The sequence below is a fragment of the Brachionichthys hirsutus genome, chromosome 4, assembly GCF_040956055.1.
Source record: "Brachionichthys hirsutus isolate HB-005 chromosome 4, CSIRO-AGI_Bhir_v1, whole genome shotgun sequence".
Lineage (NCBI taxonomy): Eukaryota > Metazoa > Chordata > Actinopteri > Lophiiformes > Brachionichthyidae > Brachionichthys > Brachionichthys hirsutus.
The window spans coordinates 653,042-678,279 of NC_090900.1; the positions used below are offsets into that span (position 1 = coordinate 653,042).

General features: G+C 47.2%; 1 protein-coding gene across 1 annotated transcript in view; it reads right to left on the reverse strand.

Annotated features, from left to right (window-relative positions):
- LOC137918001 (netrin receptor UNC5D-like) overlaps window positions 1-25,238 on the reverse strand; it is a 151,780-nt gene that overhangs the window by 32,168 nt on the left and 94,374 nt on the right. Inside the window, exons 5-9 of the mRNA XM_068760744.1 lie at window positions 14,861-15,041; window positions 14,033-14,200; window positions 7,301-7,465; window positions 3,290-3,322; window positions 2,723-2,908 (exon numbers count right to left, since the gene is read on the reverse strand). Coding sequence (XP_068616845.1) covers window positions 2,723-2,908; window positions 3,290-3,322; window positions 7,301-7,465; window positions 14,033-14,200; window positions 14,861-15,041 — 733 coding nt within the window. The remainder of the gene's footprint in view (window positions 1-2,722; window positions 2,909-3,289; window positions 3,323-7,300; window positions 7,466-14,032; window positions 14,201-14,860; window positions 15,042-25,238) is intronic.

The window sequence follows — 25,238 nt, forward strand, 5'->3', positions numbered from 1 at the left end:
TTTCACCTGTCCCTCTGTAGCCTGCTTCACCTGTCCCTCTGTAGCCCGTTTCACCTGTCCCTCTGTAGCCAGCTTCACCTGTCCCTCTGTAGCCCGTTTCACCTGTCCCTCTGTAGCCCATTTCACCTGTCCCTCTGTAGCCTGCTTCACCTGTCCCTCTGTAGCCCATTTCACCTGTCCCTCTGTAGCCCGATTCACCTGTCCCTCTGTAGCCCATTTCACCTGTCCTCTGTAGCCCGTTTCACCTGTCCTCTGTAGCCCATTTCACCTGTCCTCTGTAGCCCGTTTCACCTGTCCTCTGTAGCCCATTTCACCTGTCCTCTGTAGCCCGTTTCACCTGTCCCTCTGTAGCCCGCTTCACCTGTCCCTCTGTAGCCCGTTTCACCTGTCCCTCTGTAGCCCGTTTCACCTGTCCCTCTGTAGCCAGCTTCACCTGTCCCTCTGTAGCCTGCTTCACCTGTCCCTCTGTAGCCCGTTTCACCTGTCCTCTGTAGCCCGTTTCACCTGTCCCTCTGTAGCCCGCTTCACCTGTCCCTCTGCAGCCAGCTTCACCTGTCCCTCTGTAGCCAGCTTCACCTGTCCCTCTGTAGCCAGCTTCACCTGTCCTCTGTAGCCAGCTTCACCTGTGCCTCTGTAGCTGTCTGCATATGCAGTTTCCGGTGTCCCGCTTTGGTTCGTGTGCTTTCCTCCCATCTCCTGTTCCCTGTTACCTCATTGGTTTTTTCTAACGTCAGTTTTCTTCTTTATGTTTAAGATTTGACAGAACCTTCTTCTGTTTTCATGATTTTTATTTCGGTTATTAATTTTTTAATTAATTTGTTTTTAATTTGCTGCTCAATTTGCTGTTGTATTTATCAATTTTGTAATTCATCATGTAATCATATAGCCATTACAGACTTTAAATGTGAAATCTGGCTAAACAAAATCCCTGCTCGTCAACCTATTGCTGTCATACAGTCTTAAAACCGGATCTGAACTGCGCTTCCTGTGTACATGGTGTAAAGAAGTCTTAGCTATTTTAAATAACTGAATAATAACTGATAATAAATGAATTTCCAAGCTGCCGATGCTGCAGACGTTCCAGCTCCCGGCCAGCGCCGCAGCCCGCCGGCCTCCCTGCGTTCCAGCGCTGCAGCCCGCAGGCCTCCCAGCGTTCCAGCGCCGCAGCCCGCAGGCCTCCCAGCGTTCCAGCGCCGCAGCCCGCCGGCCTCCCAGCGTTCCAGCGCCGCAGCCCGGAGGCCTCCCAGCGTTCCAGCGCCGCAGCCCGCAGGCCTCCCAGCGTTCCAGCGCCGCAGCCCGCCGGCCTCCCTGCGTTCCAGCGCTGCAGCCCGCCGGCCTCGATGCGTTCCAGCGCTGCAGCCCGCCGGCCTCCCTGCGTTCCAGCGCCGCAGCCCGCCGGCCTTCCTGCGTTCCAGCGCTGCAGCCCGGAGGCCTCCCAGCGTTCCAGCGCCGCAGCCCGCCGGCCTCCCAGCGTTCCAGCGCCGCAGCCCGCCGGCCTCCCAGCGTTCCAGCGCCGCAGCCCGCCGGCCTCCCTGCGTTCCAGCGCCGCAGCCCGCCGGCCTCCCTGCGTTCAAGCGCCGCAGCCCGCCGGCCTCCCTGCGTTCCAGCGCCGCAGCCCGCCGGCCTCCCTGCGTTCCAGCGCTGCTGAACTTTCTCTCCTCCGGGCGAGTGGAGGATGACCTGATTATCGTTCGAGTGTGCATCTTTAAGAATGGCACAGCGAAAATGGAGCGGCAGTGGTGAGATGAGAGAAGTTAATGAAATGAACCTCAGGATGAAATCCTTGAGGGATGGGTTTGGAATTGGGCCTCTGATTAAAAATGAGACAGAAAGAGGACTAATGTGGAGAGACAGGGTCAGGGCCCAAGACTCGCTCAGCTCTCACCGGCACTCCGGAAACATTTAAGAACTTTTTTGGGGGATTATTTGGCATGAAAAAGCCACTAATTTGCAACTTCATGCATATTTAAGAGGTTAAACTTTATGCCATGAAAAGGACAGTATAATAAACAACAGGAAACTGGAGCTGCAGATGTGTTCAACATTGTGGGAAGGCATGGAGGCATGATTGTGGCCTGTGGAACGCAGAGCAGGCAGGCTGGGGGCGATCGGGCCAATTTAAAGTAGGATTGATGAGGTTCTGGAATTTAGACCAGCTCCCCGAGGGCTCTGGGGGAAAAGGTGCTCAGCATGGGCAGGTAGACCTTCTCCCGGCGCTGTCACTGAGGCAGGGAGAACTTCGATGGCTATTACTTCAGCCAAACCAGAAGTGTCAGCGGCATCAATATGGATACCTGCAGGGAAGGTGGCGGGGACAGCCACAGTCGTAGAACCAACACAAGTTATTGCTGCGCACAACAAGAACGGAATCAATGTTCAGCGCTGCAGAGCCCCCACATCCATCCATCAGTGCTTCAGGCCAGTGTAAGGTGAGCAGATCGGTTGCCTGACACTCAGATGTGTGGTCGTTGGGCCGCGGGGCGGAGTCTCCTTCAAAGATTTGTTATCTCCTGCACGTCTGTCACGGCAGAAAGACGGGCCCTGTCACCGATTATGGCGGTATAAATCCAGAGCAGGTAGCGAGGCTGAACGCCATGCTGCTCGATGCAAACACATGCCATCATTCTCCAGGGCGGCCTGTAGCTCCGCCCTCTGATGGCTGAGCCTTTTGGCCTTGCGGCTGTCGCCGTCTGTCAGGACACAGCTGATGGCTCTCCCTTACCTTGTCTGGTCGTCTTGAAATTGAAAGACTGGAAACCCCCGGCAAGTGCAGAAGAGTCGATGACGTCCACACCGTACTCGCTGTGGTTCTTCCTGTACAGCATTACAGCCACCACCAGGATCACCACGGCGATGGTGCCGGCTCCCAGGCCCGAGTACAGAGCCACATCGTTGGAGCCGTCCATGCCTGAAGCACATGAGACACATGGACAAAAGAGAACTGTAAATAGTCTCATGACTGCCACTCTAGAAATGATGAGCGAGTCTGTTGCTAATGCAGGGCCAGCCATGATCCTTCCACAGCACAGCGACATGTAGCGCCATGTCTGGCCACCCTCATCCAGTCACAGCTAGCGGTTCTGTGCGAGTGTCGCTGCATATGTGAAGCGTTGCAGGCATTGACGGCAACGCTTAATAAACTGCCTCAAGTGATGCCACTCGTCACATGGTGCGGAGGAGTGAAGACGGCAGTTCTCCAGTCCTCCGCAGCAACCTCTCCTCTCAGATTGTGGCTGGTGGTTGGAGAGGAGATTAGACAGATGAAAGGAATGCACAGAGGAAGACTCACTTTGAGGTTTAACGTCATGTAGCAGCTTTCGATCTGCAAAGACAGAAAGATAGAATGAGACAAAGAGGAGAGAAAGTGGTGATTAAAGTGTGAGCCGCTGTGAAGTGACTAACAAGTCTGGTGTCCGATCCAGCCCCCCCGGGCAGAGAAGAGCCCGCCTGCTGCATGTCCAGCATCTGATAGGGGCCGGGCAGGGACCATTACCATCCTCGCACTGCCTGAGATAAAGACGGTGAAGTTCAAACTGCTCCACGGCTTGGAGATACAGCTCTGAATGAATCACCCCGAAACAAGACAGATTCATCTGAGAGGAACGCTGTGACGTGCCGCTCCGCCCGAATGTACGTTGGAAATACAATGAACAGAATCAGAACTACACTCGAGTACGGCTGCGCAATTAGGAGAATACTTTGATTTGAACAGATACTGTTGAGCTCCTTGTGTCGGTGGTATTAGATGTTCGCGTTAACCATAAAGGATAAATACATCCTCAATTGCACTCACTACCTTTATAACTGACGCAGCATGTGCTAATAACAGAACCTTTATAACTGACGCAGCATGTGCTAGTAACAGAACCTTTATAACTGATGCAGCATGTGCTAATAACAGAACCTTTATAACTGGCGTAGCATGTGCTAATAACAGAACCTTTATAACTGATGCAGCATGTGCTAATAACAGAACCTTTATAACTGATGCAGCATGTGCTAATAACAGAACCTTTATAACTGGCGTAGCATGTGCTAATAACAGAACCTTTATAACTGATGCAGCATGTGCTAATAACAGGACCTTTATGACAGAACCTTTATAACTGACGCAGCATGTGCTAATAACAGAACCTTTATAACTGATGCAGCATGTGCTAATAACAGGACCTTTATAACAGAACCTTTATAACTGACGCAGCATGTGCTAATAACAGAACCTTTATAACTGATGCAGCATGTGCTAATAACAGAACCTTTATAACTGATGCAGCATGTGCTAATAACAGAACCTTTATAACTGATGCAGCATGTGCTAATAACAGAACCTTTATAACTGGCGTAGCATGTGCTAATAACAGAACCTTTATAACTGATGCAGCATGTGCTAGTAACAGGACCTTTATAACTGATGCAGCATGTGCTAATAACAGGACCTTTATAACAGAACCTTTATAACTGACGCAGCATGTGCTAATAACAGAACCTTTATAACTGACGCAGCATGTGCTAATAACAGGACCTTTATAACAGAACCTTTATAACTGACGCAGCATGTGCTAATAACAGAACCTTTATAACTGATGCAGCATGTGCTAATAACAGAACCTTTATAACTGATGCAGCATGTGCTAATAACAGAACCTTTATAACTGGCGTAGCATGTGCTAATAACAGAACCTTTATAACTGATGCAGCATGTGCTAGTAACAAGACCTTTATAACTGATGCAGCATGTGCTAATAACAGGACCTTTATAACTGATGCAGCATGTGCTAATAACAGAACCTTTATAACTGATGCAGCATGTGCTAATAACAGGACATTTATAACTGACGCAGCATGTGCTAATAACAGGACCTTTATAACTGACGCAGCATGTGCTAATAACAGAACCTTTATAACTGATGCAGCATGTGCTAGTAACAGGACATTTATAACAGGACTTTTATAACTGATGCAGCATGTGCTAATAACAGGACCTTTATAACAGAACCTTTATAACTGGTGTAGCATGTGCTAATAACAGGACCTTTATAACTGATGCAGCATGTGCTAATAACAGAACCTTTATAACTGATGCAGCATGTGCTAATAACAGGACCTTTATAACTGATGCAGCATGTGCTAATAACCGAACCTTTATAACTGATGCAGCATGTGCTAATAACAGGACCTTTATAACAGAACCTTTATAACTGGTGTAGCATGTGCTAATAACAGAACCTTTATAACTGATGCAGCATGTGCTAATAACAGGACCTTTATAACTGATGCAGCATGTGCTAATAACAGGACCTTTATAACTGATGCAGCATGTGCTAATAACAGAACCTTTATAACTGATGCAGCATGTGCTAATAACAGAACCTTTATAACTGATGCAGCATGTGCTAATAACAGGACCTTTATAACTGATGCAGCATGTGCTAATAACAGAACCTTTATAACTGACGCAGCATGTGCTAATAACAGAACCTTTATAACTGATGCAGCATGTGCTAATAACAGGACCTTTATAACAGAACCTTTATAACTGACGCAGCATGTGCTAATAACAGAACCTTTATAACTGACGCAGCATGTGCTAATAACAGAACCTTTATAACTGATGCAGCATGTGCTAGTAACAGGACATTTATAACAGGACCATTATAACTGACGCAGCATGTGCTAATAACAGGACCTTTATAACTGACGCAGCATGTGCTAATAACAGGACCTTTATAACTAATGCAGCATGTGCTAATAACAGGACCTTTATAACTGACGCAGCATGTCCTAATAACAGGACATTTATAACTGATGCAGCATGTGCTAATAACAGAACCTTTATAACTGATGCAGCATGTGCTAATAACAGGACCTTTATAACTGATGCAGCATGTGCTAATAACAGAACCTTTATAACTGATGCAGCATGTGCTAATAACAGGACCTTTATAACTAATGCAGCATGTGCTAATAACAGGACCTTTATAACTGACGCAGCATGTGCTAATAACAGGACATTTATAACTGATGCAGCATGTCCTAATAACAGGACATTTATAACTGATGCAGCATGTGCTAATAACAGAACCTTTATAACTGATGCAGCATGTGCTAATAACAGGACCTTTATAACTGATGCAGCATGGGCTAATAACAGGTTTATTGTGTTCCACTCGTGGTTAGGTGGCGAGTAAAGTGTTTTAACGCAGCTGCACTCAAAGACGTCAAATCCCTTCAGGTTCTCCTTTATCTCTCTCTACCTAAAATGAACGCTCCGATTCCAGCTTGACCATCATCATGTGGCTCCTGAAAACTGCCACGCCAATCTGGATCACACTGGTATCGTGCTGTAATTTCTATTTATTTTACAGTTTGATCTGAGTGCAAGTCTGGAGCCTGATTTTCTAGGGTACATTAATCATTTTCCCTCTAAATTTAAAATAGTTTTATCATCGGAGCTACAGTACATTAGTACTTGGACCCAGAACAGACTCCAATGGTGCTGGATCTTTAGCCATCGTGTCATTTTTATAAGAAACAGAAAATATTGTAATTGACAATAGGGTAAAATGAATAAACAAAATGTAAATCCATCTTAATTTAATGATTTATTGCTTGGGCTAATCGCTAAATGAAAATCTGTTAGCTACTTCTGGAGTAATGCTGCTGACAGAATAAAGTCTCTGTCGCCTCCTCTGCTACCCCCCCCCCCCCCCCCTACACACACACTGCTCCCCTTACTCCAGGGGGGTGGCAGTGGCTCAGTGGTTTGGGCCCTGGGCTGGGAAGCAGAGAAGTCCACCGCCTCCCCGGCTCAAGTCCCAGCTCTGGTGAAATGTCAAATGTGGAGTGTGGGCTGGCGACTGGAGGGCCCAGTCTGCCTCCAGACTGCACTGCTGAGGTGCCCTTGAGCAAGGCGCCGTCCCCACCAACTGCTCCAGGCGCGCCGATCATGGCGGCACGTTCACGCTATCCCCCCTCCGTATGCTAGTTCCTTTAATGAATATGTTAGTGTGTGGTTGTAAACACAACCTCGTTGTGACGTATAATGATAAATAGATGATTTCTTCTCTTCTTTCTAGAGTATCATCACTTTGATGCCACTGGATGTGCCATCACATTGTGACGTGTGGTTTCAGGATCAACCTGGACAGCGTGCTGACATCATCATGCACTGGACATCTATGAGATCTCTTATCCAAAGCAGCGCTCAAACATGCCTGCCCTGTTTCAGTGCGTGTGCACATGATGATGATGATGGTGATGATGATGGTGGCAGTGCTAGCGGCAGGGAGAAAAGCCTTACTCTGAGTACAGAATCCATCGGTGCAGTTCTCCGTGGCCTCGCCGTTCCCCTCACACGCCTTGCCTCTGTGCCTTGGCGTCGGGGAGTTGCACTCGCGACTTCGCTGCCTCTCACACTGACTGCTGCATCCGGTCCAATCGCTCCACTGGTTCCAGCCTCCATCGACTGCAACGAGGAAGACGAGCTGAGCAGACACTCTTCATGGACACCCTGAGCTGAAACGGTGACTTTCTCTCTTCCTTTCGGCCACGCGTCAAAGGAAAGAACGGAAGCAGCAGCTTCAACTCAACCAAACGCTCCGACATCATCATGACCTCATGTTTTCTGGTGGGTGGTCTCCGATGACCTCTGACTCCGCCCCAACGTGAACATTTGGTCACCATGGTGCTCAAGGACAGAGATCTGCTACGTCTATCGACTTTCATTTTGGTGTTTGGTTACACACATTGAGACTGACACGCGCACGCACGCGCACGCGCACACGCACACGCACACGCACACACACACACACGCACACACACGCACACACACGCACACACACGCACACACACACACACACACACACACAGCACTCAGAATGATGTATTGTTTTCTCCCCATTAGCCCCCAGGCCTGTTTATATAATGGGCTGCTGGTGCATCCTCGTGGCTGGGATTCCTCTGCCATGCTCTGTCATCGGATCAAGGAGGAGCTTAGCGGCTACTGGGAGCCCATATGGCGCCTGAGGATGTTCTGGCCGCAGCGGCACTGATGATGCGGCGCTGTGGGTGGGTGGGTTCCATAGTCCCTGCCAAACGCTGCATTTGCTTCTGTTTTCTCCGTAGCTACTTAAGATGGAAATGATGTGCTGCATGAGGCGCCGCATGCTCCTGGGTTTGACCACCGTGGCTGCGGAGTGGAGGTGCGTCGTCTGGGAGACGGGAGACGGGAGACGGGAGACGCAGCAGCGGCGAACTGACTCACTAAGAACATTCTGGAGATGCTTTTTGAAGTCACGCCTCACACGTTCACTGTTCACCAGTTCATTCCCAAACCAGTTTGTCACCAGATCCTCGTGGTGATTATTTACTTTGAAGAATTTCCCGGACTTGCAGAGACATCGATGACCTTTGTGCCCTCGGTCAAACTTCATTACAGCAGATTCCTTTTTCTGCAAAACACCTTTCAATTTAGAAACAATAAAAGCTCTCAGAGAGCGCAGACTTTAGACTTTAGCTTTTATGTTATTGATTCAGTAAATGATGCTCCATTTCTGAGACTAGGGGTAAATCACCATGCAGAGCACAGACCTCCCCCAAGCAGCTCGGCACCGTCCACACGGTGATCTGGATCAGCACCAGAAGGTTCTAGATTATTCTCGGTATCTTTATACACCAACATGAAAAGTCAAAGTGAATCAGAGTCGATGTTTATTTTTAACTGATTCTTAATCCATAAATGGTTTTAATGTTAAAATGTAATATTTGTTCCTGACCTCATTCTGGATCAGAACCAGGAGACGTGTTTCATGATGGTTCATATCGGACCCCTTTATGACTGGGATGTTTTGGTGAATGAATTTAATGCAGATTTTACAAGATATTATTTTTTTTAAAGCCTCCATTATAAGTAAATGGGAAAATCCAGATGTTTTTGTATCCAGACGGGGATCCGGATCGATTTTTATCCAGATCCATCCAGCAGTTTTTCCATAATTCTGCTAACAAACAAACAAACAAACAAACAAACAAACATGACCTCCTTGGCAGAGGTAAATAAATGTTTTGATGCTGTACATATAACCCTTACACATATTATGACAGCGCAGTGTGGATGCTAACTGGATGAACACCAGCCAATCAGAAGACTTCCTTCCTGGTTAACCCCTTGTGTTCATTTATGACCGTGCTCTTCGCTTCTGCTGCAGCCATACACAGGCACCTCCATCAATAGATAGAAGACATGAGCAAATGAATTGGTGACAAAAGCCATTAGGAGTTTCATTGGGTGCCCCCCCCCCCAAAAAAAGTGATTCATAAACCAAGCGCACTTTATACTGCTGCTGTTCAGGAAAATTATCGGCTCACAAGCGCACACGACATGAAGCCCGCTAGCGTTTGCAGACTAGAACAGGAGGAAACTCAGCTTTTCACTGGGACCCGCTCGAGTCTTCAAATGTTATCTGAAGGTCCATGAGCATTTTAGAGAAGGTGGCACGGAGACCACTGATCCATCGATGCTGCGAGAAGACAGGCTTGTTTTTACAGCCGGGCAAGCGTGAGAAAACTCAGCTCGCCGTTAACGAGCCGCTGCAACGGGACCAGGCAGCAAACAGTCAGAACATGGAAGCGCTCAGGGAAGGTCCAAAAAACAGGCAGGGGTCACAAACCAGGAAATCCAGACAGACAGATCCCAAGGGGCAGGCGAAGAGGCAGGGTCAGTACACGGGAAGTCAGTCTGAATTTCTGGAAAGTAGGACGCATCACTGACAATCTGGCAGAGAGCAGAGGACTGAGCTGGGTATAAATAGTGTCCGGGCTGATGGCTGATGTGATGCAGGTGATGGCTGGAGCACAGGTGATGGGAAGACCGGGAGAGTTAGTGCGGGAATGACACCGGCCCGCCTCAAGGTGTGACAAGTAGGAACGGTTTTTACATCGTCAGATGGATCTGATCTCAATTGATTATCCTCTTAAAGATGTAGTAAAGTGTGTTTGGCTCCTAGAGAAAATGGGTGATGCCTGAATATAACGAGGAAACGCCCCAGCAGCGGAACGTTGTTGACTTCATTCATGAGTAAATATGGTAAGCTCCTTTAATCAGTGGGAGAAATAACTGTAGATATCAATAACTGCATTTTGACTAATGAAGATTCTCACACGATACATCTAAAGTCAACTTTTGATTAGCAGGGATTGTAATTAAATCTACAGTGGTACCTCGACTTACGAATGTCCCTACATCCGAAATTTTCAGGTTACGAGGTTTCTGAATGGGAAAATATTGCCTCTTGTTACGGAAGCATTTCAGGATACGAGGTGAACTCTGGGAGCGGCGAATAGCGCTATTCGCCGCTCCCAGAGTTCCCCGAACGTAAACAAACTTGTAGCTGCTCTGCCATTGGCTATCGCCTAAAATCTGCCCGGCAACCCATTGCGTATGCGTGTATCCCGGCATGCTACGTGTATCCCGGCATGCTACGTGTTCGTGTGTATGCAGCGAGAGAGAGAGAGAACCCACGTTATTCGCAATGGACCCCAAAACAGGAGAAAAGAAGAGGAAGAGACTTTTTCTGGCCATAGAAACAAAGAAAGAGATACTAGAAAGGTACGAAAAGGGGATGCGTTTGAGCGATCTCGCAAAAGAATATGGCCGTAATACATCAACGATCAGCACGATAATAAAACAAAAGGAAGCCCTAAAAGCTACGGTTCCTTCCAAAGGCCTCTCTGTAATTTCCAAGAGGCGGTCAGCAGTGAACGACGAGATGGAGAGGTTGCTACTCATGTGGATAAAAGACAAAGAGATCGCGGGTGACACAGTGACGGAGGCCATAATTTGCGCAAAAGCAATCGCCATTTTTACCGACATAGCGAAGGAGGACACAGGCGAAGGAAATTCGGCACAAGGACCACACCCGGAGTTTAAGGCATCGCGTGGGTGGTTCGAGAAGTTTAAAAGGAGGACTGGACTTCACTCTGTTGTTCGCCATGGCGAGGCATCCAGCGCCGACCACGAAGCGGCCGCCGAATTTGTGCAAAAATTCACACAATTGATGATCGACGAAGACTACGGTGCACAGCAAGTTTTTAATTGTGATGAGACGGGCCTTTTTTGGAAGAAGATGCCACGCCACGCAAAAGCAGACGTCATTGGATCAGTACTTTAAGAAACGCGACGCAGGAAACACCGCAAAGGACCAGTAAACACAGAGGACAAAAAATAACAGCTAAACGGTAAAATAAGATTTTTATTATTTTCTTTATTCTTTGGATTTTTTACATGATGTGCCTCTCGTTTTATGTTTATTGTGCGGTAATCTAATTTTAACATGCATTTGTTTCATGTTCTGATGTGCTTTTATGTTTCAATAAAAAAATATCATACTTTTGCGGGGCTTGGAACGGATTACTGCATTTACATTCAAAATGCGTCTCTACTTACGATATTTTCACGTTACGAGGTTAGTCCCGGAACGGATTAAATTCGTAAGCTGAGGTACCACTGTATCTAGAAATTGTTCTCTCATTCCCGTCCCTCGTTAGTGCCTTTTATCAACATTGAATTTCCAACTTGTCTTCCTTGTTTTAATGTGTAATTACAACTATTTGTACCATTGAACTCAATTGAACTCAATAACCGACAGTTCAGTTTTGCATGTAATCATTCCACATCGACAGATCCATAATGTACTTCCAATTAGTTCTATTCTAATTAATTATAACCACAACTCCACTATGATTAATCAAAACGCCACACATTGATAGCAGCAATTGTACTCTCATTATATTTTCACTATGGATATCCTGAAGTACTCCACATTACATTAAAGCGATCACAAATAGAATTATATAACTAAGAAATTGAATTCGCTCAGTTAGATTTTATATGAGAAAAGTTATTTCTAACATGTTACATTTAATTTACAGTTAACATCAAGTGAAGTTTGAGTTACAAACACATTTTGTCATGTTGAAAGATCATTTTACACTCGTGGAAGTTAAAATTCTTGGTTCTTCGTCTCGCCTCAGCACCTTTTCCCATAACTTCATCATATGACTCTTCAGCTTTGCCCCCCTATAGTTTCCACACATCTGTGTGTCTCCCTTCTTCTTGAGAATGGGTACCAGAACCTCTCCTCCATTCCTCTGGCACCGTCTTCCTCTCTAGGATCGTATTAAATAACCATGAGTCTGGCAGAGAGAATCCATAAGGAAGAAGAAATAGACTACCGGTAAATCAAGCTGAGAGTGAATCTGAATTAAAAATGCCAAATCACACACGTTCAGATGAAGATGCAGCTACTATTCTGAACCAGGAAGTTTGAGAGTGGAGACGGTGCGACTCTGAGTCTAGCCCACAGCGTACTTTTAAACTGAACAATGATTTGTAACACTAAAGACAGCTTTGAGAACGTAAGTTGCTCTCATGAGGCGTGTACAGTTCATCCAATTGTTAATGGCTGCAGATGGAAGCCCAGGGTTGCATTAGACCAGGGCTTCTCAATTATTTTCTGTCGCGCCCCCCCTAGGAAGAAAAATACATTTCGCGCCCCCCCAAAAAAAACAAAAAAAAAACACTCTTGTATCCTTATTAACATACAAAGAAATATGAAAAAGAAAGAAATATAGATCAACTTACAACAAAGAATAACTTTATTACCATTTTTTTCAGGTCTTTCTTCTTCTCCCACCGTAGATTGTTTACGACCGCTCTTCTTCTGCTATTACTCCCTGCGCGCACTCTGACAAGGGCGCCACTGCCAACTACTGGAGTGGATGTGCAATTACACTTTACTCTCGTAAGGCAAAAATACATTTTCTCCGCGGTCACAGGCGCCCCCCCTGACATCGCACCACGCCCCCCCAGGGGGGCGCGCCCCACCATTTGAGAACCACTGCTGATTAGACAGATGGCAGTTTGGCGAGAAGACAACCAGGGCTAGGACCAAAAGGCTCGAATCAAATCAGCCATTTGTAAGCAAGATAACGCAAAGGTTTCTGGATGGATCTTGATAAAAATGTCCTGCAAATGTTGGAAATGTCACAAGGAAAGGATGATTAAATTCTGGTGAAGATCTAGAAGAGATCCTAGATTCTGGGTTATTCTCAATTATTTGTTAGTATTACAGTCAATGTAGCTTAAAGATTTGTTCCTCAATATCTCGGTTGATTATTGACCGATGTTTATGGAATTTGACAGAGTCATGTTGGGTGGGGTCTTTATCTCACCACAGAATTTCATCAGGATCTTATCCAGAATGGAGTCAGTAAAATATATTTAATTTTAACATACCAGGAACAATCTAGACCCTTTTGGTGCTGATCCAGATCACCATGTGGACGGTGTTGATCCAGTTAGGAGGGGAACGAGCTGCTTGGGGGAGGTCAATCACTCGTAGCACCCCGTGGTGAAACGGAGCACTGTGACTCCGTGACTCCATGAGAACATGAGAGAAATGAGCTCCAACTGCAGTGTGCAGCTTTCTCTGCAAACCTCACCAAGTCACCCACCTCCGGTCACCCTATGCATCATGGGTAATGTCTGACCTCGCTAACTGCTACCTCCTCGACTCCTCTCATTTTCCATCATAAGCTTGTGTTTCATTACGTTTCTTCTCTTTGCTTCCTTCCCAGCACCATAAATGCCATGGGACGGGTATTTTTTCAGTTGACTCTGGATTATTGGTTGTCTCTAGTGCTAATTAGCCATGCTTTTAAACTAATTTAAGCCACTTGAGCCACGATGGAAATCTATGGATAAATAGATATTGTTTGTGATGTGTAATACTGCAAAAAATACCTAATAAAGTAAAAATCACAAGGTGCAGAAAAGGGGAAAAAAAAGACTCAAAATTAGGGGAATACGATTTTTTTTTAAAGCCTATCTTCATCTTTGACTTCAGCTCAAGCTTCCATAATGGAATATCAAGAACAGACACGTAGAGAAAATGTACTTTTGCAACTGTGAGAAACGGTTGAAGCTCAGTCTTCTATTAATGTGCAGACATTTCAGAGTTTAGCTGGAACTGACTTGGGCAGAGTGCATTGCAGGTGATCTTCTGCACAGACATGCCCTCGCAGAAAGCCCCGCCGTTGAGAGGCGCCGGGTTGGTGCAGGTTCGGGATCGCTTCTGGACACCTCGCCCACATGGCACATTGCAGGCCGACCACTCCGTCCACAGGGACCAGCCTCCATTCACTGCAGGCAGTTCAAGAAGGTCAGAGTGGCAGACTGCACCATAACACTAATCCAGAAGCAGTCTCACAATAGGAGAGGTTATTAGTGACGACGCAGATTCTAAGGCACAGTAAGGCCCCAATGCAGACGGAGCACAGCAAATTCAATTTACTGGACAGACAGCTTCCTTTCTTCCTGTAATTGCTCATTCAAAGTTCTTTGCTTCGGAATTAAGATAAAGATGTGAAACTACAAACGCAAAGAAAATAACCATTAAATGGAATTGCCCTTTCTGAAGTCAACGGTGACTCATGCTGGTCGTCTGCTTGGATCCGACCGCTGAGCGCTCTGACTTGATGAGCTCGCCGTCTAACAGAAGCTAAATATGTAGCAGCGAGACTGCGTTGCTGAAGGGCCTCTGGCAAATAAATACTTAATAAGCAACAGCAACTCCTTTAAATGAGATTAAGACACAGTGGCTTATTTCCCCTCATACAGTACACATTGATTTTAAATGATTGAGTCTCTGAATAATAGATTCAGCAAAATGAAGAGGCAGCATCAGTCTTTTAATCACTTCTGTAGGGCTGCAGCAAAGCGAGCAAATTGATCTGCGTTGCTTGTAAACAGCGTGTCCGCTCAATGTAACGTGCAGTAGCTGCCGGCGAGGCGACTGCGTACCAGAGACGATCACCGTGGCCGTGCTGCTGCGTCTCTTTGCCACGATGTTGCTGGCCAGACACGTGTAGTTGCCCGAGTCGGACAGCCGCGCCTCGCTGATGATGAGATTGTGGTTGGCGCGGGTATCAATACTTCCATCAGTCTGGGAACGAAGCATCTCTTCATTCTTCAGCCATTCCACCTGAGGAAGAGAGATGGTAAAGGGAAGTGGCTGCGACGTTACCCGAGACAAGGAGGTCACCTTTTCAGGAGCAACAATATGGGACTGCATCACATTCCCGGTGCGTAACTCAGTTTATGGTCGGGTTGTTTCCATCGTCTCCTGACATCTTCTGCTCCATATTCACAATAACCATTGAGCGCCGTTCTAGTTTAAATCATGTGGGCTACAGGGTCGGATGCTGACCTGAAGGCCGGATCCACCTTCAGCACACGCGACAGTACAAGCTGGTGGCAAGGAGCCACCAGGTAAGGTAAGCTGAGCTGCATCATGGGAATAAAATCCCAGATGTTTGACTTTGGGTCAAGATAATGAGGCTCATTGATTTTGATCATTCTTCATCACTTCTGCCTTACAATGGAACCGAGAAATGAATCGCTTCAGTGCCTTCTAGTCACGACTTTATAGGCTGTCAAAGCATCCTGACGACACAAAAGAGGTACTGTATTGGACTAATGATCATTTGCATACGTTTGATCATTTAAAGTGTGCTAATTAGACAGGCGAGCTCTTTAACACATGTCAGCTGGAGACTCGTCTCAGGCTGCTGGCAGGCCGATACTCTGCAGCCTGTTTCGGGGGCGCACAGACGACGGCTTCACGCACCGTTGCTTGTGAAAGAGCCAATGACTTGTGAATGATGTTGTTAGCGGGTCACGGTTGAAGCCATTCACTCATTGAAATCGCAGCGCTGTGGAATGGATGACAGTATGTGCACTGGGGATCTAACGCGCTTCCTTCCTTGCATAACTTAGGAACCATTCAAAAGACATCACAGTTTGCGGCTGTATTGCTAAGGGTCCATGAAAAAGCAGTATTGTTTGGACAGACATCTTTCATTTTGAACAAATAAGGATACCGCGAGTATCGTAGCTCCGCCTCTGGGCAGGAGGGCTCTTTTATATAAACACGACTATAACACATCCGGACTGGCTGGTTTAGGAAGGTTAAACTATGACTGTCACACTATGCTTAAATATGAAACGACCGCCAGCAGCGTTGTTAACCCAAAGGATTATATTGGATTACTATGGATCAAAGACAGAAACGCATCAGCAGCGAGAGAAGAGGGAACGGAAGAGTTCAGGACTGAGAGGAGGGACTTTAAATGTTGGGACGATGACGGGGAAAGCTAGAGAGCTGGTGGACATGATGATGAGGAGGAGGAGGAAGGTTGATGTGTGTCCAGGAGACCAGGAGGAAAGGAAGCAAGGCTAGAAGCTGAGGAGCAGGATTCAAGTTGTTTATAACGGAGGAGAGGAAAGAGGAATGGAGGAGGAGTTATCTTGAAGGAGAAGTTGGTGCAGAGTGTTCTAGAGGAGAAGGAGAAGTTCTTACGCTCCACCGGTAGGAGGTGAGTTAGAGGAGAAGGAGAAGTTCTTACGCTCCACAGGTAGGAGGTGAGTTAGAGGAGAAGGAGAAGTTCTTACGCTCCACAGGTAGGAGGTGAGTTAGAGGAGAAGGAGAAGTTCTTACGCTCCACAGGTAGGAGGTGAGTTAGAGGAGAAGGAGAAGTTCTTACGCTCCACAGGTAGGAGGTGAGTTAGAGGAGGAGAAGTTCTTACGCTCCACAGGTAGGAGGTGAGTTAGAGGAGAAGGAGAAGTTCTTACGCTCCACAGGTAGGAGGTGAGTTAGAGGAGAAGGAGAAGTTCTTACGCTCCACAGGTAGCAGGTGAGTTAGAGGAGAAGGAGAAGTTCTTACGCTCCACAGGTAGGAGGTGAGTTAGAGGAGAAGGAGAAGTTCTTACGCTCCACAGGTAGGAGGTGAGTTAGAGGAGAAGGAGAAGTTCTTACGCTCCACAGGTAGGAGGTGAGTTAGAGGAGAAGGAGAAGTTCTTACGCTCCACAGGTAGGAGGTGAGTTAGAGGAGAAGGAGAAGTTCTTACGCTCCACAGGTAGGAGGTGAGTTAGAGGAGGAGGAGAAGTTCTTACGCTCCACAGGTAGGAGGTGAGTTAGAGGAGAAGGAGGAGTTCTTACGCTCCACAGGTAGGAGGTGAGTTAGAGGAGAAGGAGAAGTTCTTACACTCCACAGGTAGGAGGTGAGTTAGAGGAGAAGGAGAAGTTCTTACGCTCCACAGGTAGGAGGTGAGTTAGAGGAGAAGGAGAAGTTCTTACGCTCCACAGGTAGGAGGTGAGTTAGAGGAGAAGGAGAAGTTCTTACGCTCCACAGGTAGGAGGTGAGTTAGAGGAGAAGGAGAAGTTCTTACGCTCCACAGGTAGGAGGTGAGTTAGAGGAGGAGGAGAAGTTCTTACGCTCCACAGGTAGGAGGTGAGTTAGAGGAGAAGGAGGAGTTCTTACGCTCCACAGGTAGGAGGTGAGTTAGAGGAGAAGGAGAAGTTCTTACACTCCACAGGTAGGAGGTGAGTTAGAGGAGAAGGAGAAGTTCTTACGCTCCACAGGTAGGAGGTGAGTTAGAGGAGAAGGAGAAGTTCTTACGCTCCACAGGTAGGAGGTGAGTTAGAGGAGAAGGAGAAGTTCTTACGCTCCACAGGTAGGAGGTGAGTTAGAGGAGAAGGAGAAGTTCTTACGCTCCACAGGTAGGAGGTGAGTTAGAGGAGAAGGAGAAGTTCTTACGCTCCACAGGTAGGAGGTGAGTTAGAGGAGGAGAAGTTCTTACGCTCCACAGGTAGGAGGTGAGTTAGAGGAGAAGGAGAAGTTCTTACGCTCCACAGGTAGGAGGTGAGTTAGAGGAGAAGGAGAAGTTCTTACGCTCCACAGGTAGCAGGTGAGTTAGAGGAGAAGGAGAAGTTCTTACGCTCCACAGGTAGGAGGTGAGTTAGAGGAGAAGGAGAAGTTCTTACACTCCACAGTTTGGTGTTCAGGACAGGAACCTAGAAGGACAGACGGTGGTGGACTTTACCAAAAGGAGGGACATGGCAGTCGTTAACACTTATTTCCAGAAGAGACTAGAACATAGAGTGACCTACAAGAGTGGAGGGAGGAGCACCAAGTGGACATCTTGTGTAGACGGAGCAGTTTAAAGCAGGTCGGTGACCTTAAGGTCGTGGTAGGAGAGAGTAGCCAGCCAGCATAGGCTGGTGGTGAGGAAGAGGACTCTAGTGGTGAAGAAGATGAAGAGGACGAAGGCAGAGCAGAGGACAAAGTGGTGGAGGCTGAAGAACAAAGAGTGTTGTGTGTCTTTCAGGGACGAGGTGAGACAGACTCTGTGTGGACAAGAGAGGCTTCCAGAAGACTGGAATACAACAGCTCAGGTGATCAGGGAGACAGGTAGGAGAGGACTGGGTGTGTCTTCTGGAAGGAAAGGAGATAAGGAGACCTGGTGGTGGAACCAGGAAGTGCAGAAGTGTAGACAGGAAAAGAGGTTAGCTAAGAAGAAGTGGGACATTGAGAGGACAGAAGAGAGTAAACAGTGTACAGGGAGATGAGACGCAGGCAAAGGTAGAGGTCAAAGGTCAAACAGAGGTCATTTGATGAACTGTATGCAGGTTAGATAGTAAAGAGGGAGAGAAGGATCTGAACAGGCTGGAAGGACAGAGAGACAGAGACAGGAAGGATGTTCAGCATGTTAGAGTGATGAAGAGTAGAGACAGGAAGGATGTTCAGCATGTTAGAGTGATGAAGAGTAGAGACAGGAAGGATGTTCAGCATGTTAGAGTGATGAAGAGTAGAGACAGGAAGGATGTTCAGCATGTTAGAGTGATGAAGAGTAGAGACAGGAAGGATGTTCAGCATGTTAGAGTGATGAAGAGTAGAGACAGGAAGGATGTTCAGCATGTTAGAGTGATGAAGAGTAGAGACAGGAAGGATGTTCAGCATGTTAGTGATGAAGAGTAGAGACAGGAAGGATGTTCAGCATGTTAGAGTGATGAAGAGTAGAGACAGGAAGGATGTTCAGCATGTTAGTGATGAAGAGTAGAGACAGGAAGGATGTCCAGCATGTTAGAGTGATGAAGAGTAGAAACAGGAAGGATGTTCAGCATGTTAGTGATGAAGAGTAGAGACAGGAAGGATGTTCAGCATGTTAGAGTGATGAAGAGTAGAGACAGGAAGGACGTTCAGCATGTTAGTGATGAAGAGTAGAGGCTGGAAGGATGTTCAGCATGTTAGAGTGATGAAGAGTAGAGACAGGAAGGATGTTCAGCATGTTAGAGTGATGAAGAGTAGAGACAGGAAGGATGTTCAGCATGTTAGAGTGATGAAGAGTAGAGACAGGAAGGATGTTCAGCATGTTAGAGTGATGAAGAGTAGAGACGGGAAGGATGTTCAGCATGTTAGAGTGATGAAGAGTAGAGACAGGAAGGATGTTCAGCATGTTAGAGTGATGAAGAGTAGAGACAGGAAGGATGTTCAGCATGTTAGTGATGAAGAGTAGAGACAGGAAGGATGTTCAGCATGTTAGAGTGATGAAGAGTAGAGACAGGAAGGATGTTCAGCATGTTAGAGTGATGAAGAGGAGAGACAGGAAGGATGTTCAGCATGTTAGAGTGATGAAGAGTAGAGACAGGAAGAATTTTCAGCATGTTAGAGTGATGAAGAGTAGAGACGGGAAGGATGTTCAGCATGTTAGAGTGATGAAGAGTAGAGACAGGAAGGACGTTCAGCATGTTAGTGATGAAGAGTAGAGACAGGAAGGATGTTCAGCATGTTAGAGTGATGAAGAGTAGAGACAGGAAGGACGTTCAGCATGTTAGTGATGAAGAGTAGAGGCAGGAAGGATGTTCAGCATGTTAGAGTGATGAAGAGTAGAGACAGGAAGGATGTTCAGCATGTTAGAGTGATGAAGAGTAGAGACAGGAAGGATGTTCAGCATGTTAGAGTGATGAAGAGTAGAGACAGGAAGGATGTTCAGCATGTTAGTGATGAAGAGTAGAGACAGGAAGGATGTTCAGCATGTTAGAGTGATGAAGAGTAGAGACAGGAAGGATGTTCAGCATGTCAGAGTGATGAAGAGTAGAGACAGGAAGGATGTTCAGCATGTTAGTGATGAAGAGTAGAGGCAGGAAGGATGTTCAGCATGTTAGTGATGAAGAGTAGAGGCAGGAAGGATGTTCAGCATGTTAGAGTGATGAAGAGTAGAGACGGGAAGGATGTTCAGCATGTTAGAGTGATGAAGAGTAGAGACAGGAAGGATGTTCAGCATGTTAGTGATGAAGAGTAGAGACAGGAAGGATGTTCAGCATGTTAGAGTGATGAAGAGTAGAGACAGGAAGGATGTTCAGCATGTTAGAGTGATGAAGAGTAGAGACAGGAAGGACGTTCAGCATGTTAGTGATGAAGAGTAGAGACAGTAAGGATGTTCAGCATGTTAGAGTGATGAAGAGTAGAGACGGGAAGGATGTTCAGCATGTTAGAGTGATGAAGAGTAGAGACAGGAAGGATGTTCAGCATGTTAGAGTGATGAAGAGTAGAGACAGGAAGGATGTTCAGCATGTTAGAGTGATGAAGAGTAGAGACAGGAAGGATGTTCAGCATGTTAGAGTGATGAAGAGTAGAGACAGGAAGGATGTTCAGCATGTTAGTGATGAAGAGTAGAGACAGGAAGGATGTTCAGCATGTTAGAGTGATGAAGAGTAGAGACAGGAAGGATGTTCAGCATGTTAGAGTGATGAAGAGTAGAGACAGGAAGGATGTTCAGCATGTTAGAGTGATGAAGAGTAGAGACAGGAAGGACGTTCAGCATGTTAGTGATGAAGAGTAGAGGCAGGAAGGATGTTCAGCATGTTAGAGTGATGAAGAGTAGAGACAGGAAGAATGTTCATCATGTTAGAGTGATGAAGAGTAGAGGCAGGAAGGATGTTCAGCATGTTAGTGATGAAGAGTAGAGACGGGAAGGATGTTCAGCATGTTAGAGTGATGAAGAGTAGAGACAGGAAGGATGTTCAGCATGTTAGTGATGAAGAGTAGAAACAGGAAGGATGTTCAGCATGTTAGTGATGAAGAGTAGAGACAGGAAGGATGTTCAGCATGTTAGTGATGAAGAGTAGAAACAGGAAGGATGTTCAGCATGTTAGAGTGATGAAGAGTAGAGACAGGAAGGATGTTCAGCATGTTAGTGATGAAGAGTAGAAACAGGAAGGATGTTCAGCATGTTAGAGTGATGAAGAGTAGTGATGAAGGTGTTGACAGAGGCCAGTAGTGTGTAGGAAGATGGAAGAAGTATTTAGAGGAATTAATGAATGAGGAAAATGAGAGTGAACAAAGGGGAGGAGAGGAACCTGTTGTGGACCAGGAAGTGACAAAGATCACGCCGAGTGAAGTTAGAAAGGCGATGAAGAGGATGAAGAATGGGAAGGCATTTGGACCGGAAGAAGACATACCTGTGGAGGAAGTGTCTAGGAGAGGTAGCTGTATAATTTATAACAGGGTTGTTTAATACGATCCTAGGGGGGATGAAGATGCCAGAGGAACGGAAGAGAAGTGTTCTGATGGACAGAAGTGAGTATTTGTGAGCAGCAGTATAGTTTTATGCTGAGGAAGAGTACCACAGACGCAGCGTTAGCATTGAGGCTAGCAATGGAGAAGAACAGGGAAGGTCAGAAGGAGCTGCATTGTGTCTTTGTAGATCTAGAGAAAGCCTAGGACAGGGTGTCCAGTGAGGAACTGTGGTACTGCATGAGGTACTGTAGTACTGTATGAGGTACTGTGGTACTGCATTAGGTACTGTAGTACTGCACGAGGACATCTGGAGGGACAGAGAAGTATGTCAGAGTAGTTCAGGACATGTAGGACAGCAGTGAAGTGTGCAGTAAGAGTAGCAGGGGAGTTTAGGGTGGAGGTGGGATGCACCAGGGATCAGCTCTGAGCCCCTTTTTTGTTGCCATGGTGATGGACAGACTAACAGATGAGGTGAGACAGGAAGCTCCTCTGAATATGATGTTTGCAGATGACATTGTGATCTGCAGGTAGAGGAGAATCTAGAGAAGTGGAGGTCTGCTCTAGAAAAGAGAGGAATGAAGGTGAGCAGGAGTAAAACAGAGTACATGTGTGTACATGAGAAGGTCCCAGGGGGGACAATGAAGCTACAAGGAATAGACGTAAAGAAGGGAGAGGACTTCAGGTACCTCGGGTCAACAGTGCAGAGTGATGGACAGAATGTGGAAAGGAGGTGAAGAATCGTGTGCAGGCAGGCTGGAACGGGGGGAGGAGAGTATCAGGTGTGCTCTGTGATAGGACGAAGGGACAGGTCTACAAGACAGTGGTGAGGACAGCCATGATGGACGGCTTAAAGACAGTGGTGAGGACAGCCATGATAGACGGTTTAGAGACAGTGGTGAGGACAGCCATGATGGATGGCTTAGGGACAGTGGTGAGGACAGCCATGATGGACGGCTTAGAGACAGTGGTGAGGACAGCCATGATGGACGGCTGAGAGACAGTGGTGAGGACAGCCATGATGGACGGCTTAGAGACAGTGGTGAGGACAGCCATGATGGACGGCTCAAAGACAGTGGTGAGGACAGCCATGATGGACGGCTTAGAGACAGTGGTGAGGACAGCCACGATGGATGGCTCAGAGACAGTGGTGAGGACAGACATGATGGACGGCTTAGAGACAGTGGTGAGGACAGCCATGATGGTCGGCTCAGAGACAGTGGTGAGGACAGCCATGATGGACGGCTTAGAGACAGTGGTGAGGACAGCCATGATGGACGGCTTAGAGACAGTGGTGAGGACAGACATGATGGACGGCTTAGAGACAGTGGCTCTGAGGAAAAGACAGGAGGCGGAGCTAGAAGTGGAGGAGATGAAGATGCTGAGGTTCTCCTTGGAGTGTCCAGGTTGGACAGGATTAGAAATGAGACAATAAGAGGGACAGTGAAGGTTAGACGTTTTGGAGACAAGGTCAGAGAGACCAGACTTTGATGGTTTGGACATGTCCAGTGGAGAGACAGGGACTATATTGGTAGAAGGATGCTGAGGAGGGAACTGCCAGGGAACAGGACTAGAGGACGACCCAGGAGAAGAGACATGGACGTAGTGAGGGAGGACATGAGAGTGGCTGGTGTTGGGGAGGACGATGCAAAGGACAGGGCTAGAGGACGACCCAGGAGAAGATACATGGACGTAGTGAGGGAGGACATGAGAGTGGCTGGTGTTGGGAAGGACGATGCAAAGGACAGGACTAGAGGACGACCCAAGAGAAGATACATGGACGTAGTGAGGGAGGACATGAAAGTGGCTGGTGTTGGGGAGGACGATGCAAAGGACAGGACTAGAGGACGACCCAGGAGAAGAGACATCATTATTGTCCATCTTCGTTGCTGCTATACTCCATCTCATAAGCAAGCATCTGCCACGGGGAGTCGAAATTATGTATAGAACCGACGGTCAACATCAACCGATTCAGGGCTAAAGGTCGAACCACCACCACGTTCATCATGGAGCTGCAGTATGCAGACGACAACGCCCTCGTTGCCTTCTCAGAAGAGGTCCTACAGTGCATGCTCTCTGCCTTTGCGAAGGCATACAAACAGCTTGGTCTAGCCATCAACATAAAAAAGACACAAATTCTCCACCAACCACAACCAGACAGCAGTATGCCTGTCCTACCCCCAAACATCTCCATTGACAACATCAGACTGGAGCATGTGGACCACTTCCCATACCTTGGTAGCCTTTTATCTTCAAAGGCTGTCATTGATGACGGGGTACACCATCGCCTCAGTTGTGCCAGTGGAGCTTTCTCAAAGCTAAGAAAGAGAGTCTTTGGGAACCGCGACCTCCAAGCAAAGACCAAAATCTTGGTCTATGAAGCCGTGGTACTTCCCACCCTCCTGTATGGATCAGAAGCCTGGACTACGTACAGCAGGTACTTAAAGGCACTTGAGACGTACCATCAGAGATGCCTCCGAAAAATCCCCAGCCTGAGCTGGGAGGATCGGCGCACCAACACCAGCGTCCTGGAGGAGGCTGATATTCCCACCATCACTGCCATCGTTGCCCAACACCAGCTCAGATGGACTGGCCATGTTATCCGCATGCCTGACTCTCGCCTCCCAAAACAAGTCCTCTTTTCCCAGCTCGTTGAAATGGAGACGGGCCCCGGGAGGCCAATGGAAGAGGTTTAAGGATAACATCAAGACAAACATGAAGAAGTGCCACATCGACCTTAAATCCTGGGAAGACACGGCAACAGTCAGGGCGACCTGGAGAAACCTTGTTCATGAGGGGGCGGGACAAGACAACGATGACCTCCGCCATGCTGTGCAAGAGAAGCGCAGACTCAGGAAGGAGAGAGCAACCACCAAACAGGTCCAACCCAATCCCACCACCATTACATTCCCCTGTCCACACTGCACCAGAATAACTGGGTCCAGGATAGGCCTATAGCCCACCTGAAGACCCACAAGGACCAAGAAGGAAGACAGTCATGCTCGACTACGAGAGACCGCCGATGATGACTTTCCCATTAGCAAAGAAGCTCTCCAAAGATGTTTGTTTTTTAATTTAATTTTCGCTAGTTCAGTAGTTCAGTTTTTAGTAACGTATCATGTAAAGCATGAAAATTCACAGGCGAATGTTACGGTGGAGTAAATCCGGTGCTTTTTAAAAATAAAACACCTTTTAGACGCTAATAATCGATACAACGGAAATTGTATAAATTAGTTATTCTTTCTGTGCGGCCCAGTAACAAATGCCTCACGGACCGGTACCGGGCCGCGGCCCGGTGGTTGGGGACCACTGTGCTAGAGGACGACCCAGGAGAAGATACATGGACATATTGAGGGAGGACATGAGAGTGGCTGGTGTTGGGGAGGACGATGCAAAGGACAGGGCTAGAGGACGACCCAGGAGAAGATACATGGACGTAGTGAGGGAGGACATGAGAGTGGCTGGTGTTGGGGAGGACGATGCGTTACTACTTCCGCTGCTGCCACAGAGGTGGCGCAAACAGACAACCGATTGCACCATCATTCGGTTCTCACAGAACGCCAGGGTGGACTGAAGGCCCTTGTTGACAACGCTATGTATTTGAGGCTAATGGCACAGCAGTGGAACAGCCATTGTGAACAATTTGGGGCTCAGTGTCTTGCTCAGGGACATGTAGACTGGATCCACTGAACAACAAAACCCATGGGTTCTGGTAGGGGCTTCAGCTCGCCAAGTGATTCTCAAATAGCGGGACGTGTGTGAAATGCCAGAGGGGGTGCACGTGATCCTGGAGAACATGCACAGCAAAACTCCTGCTTGTTT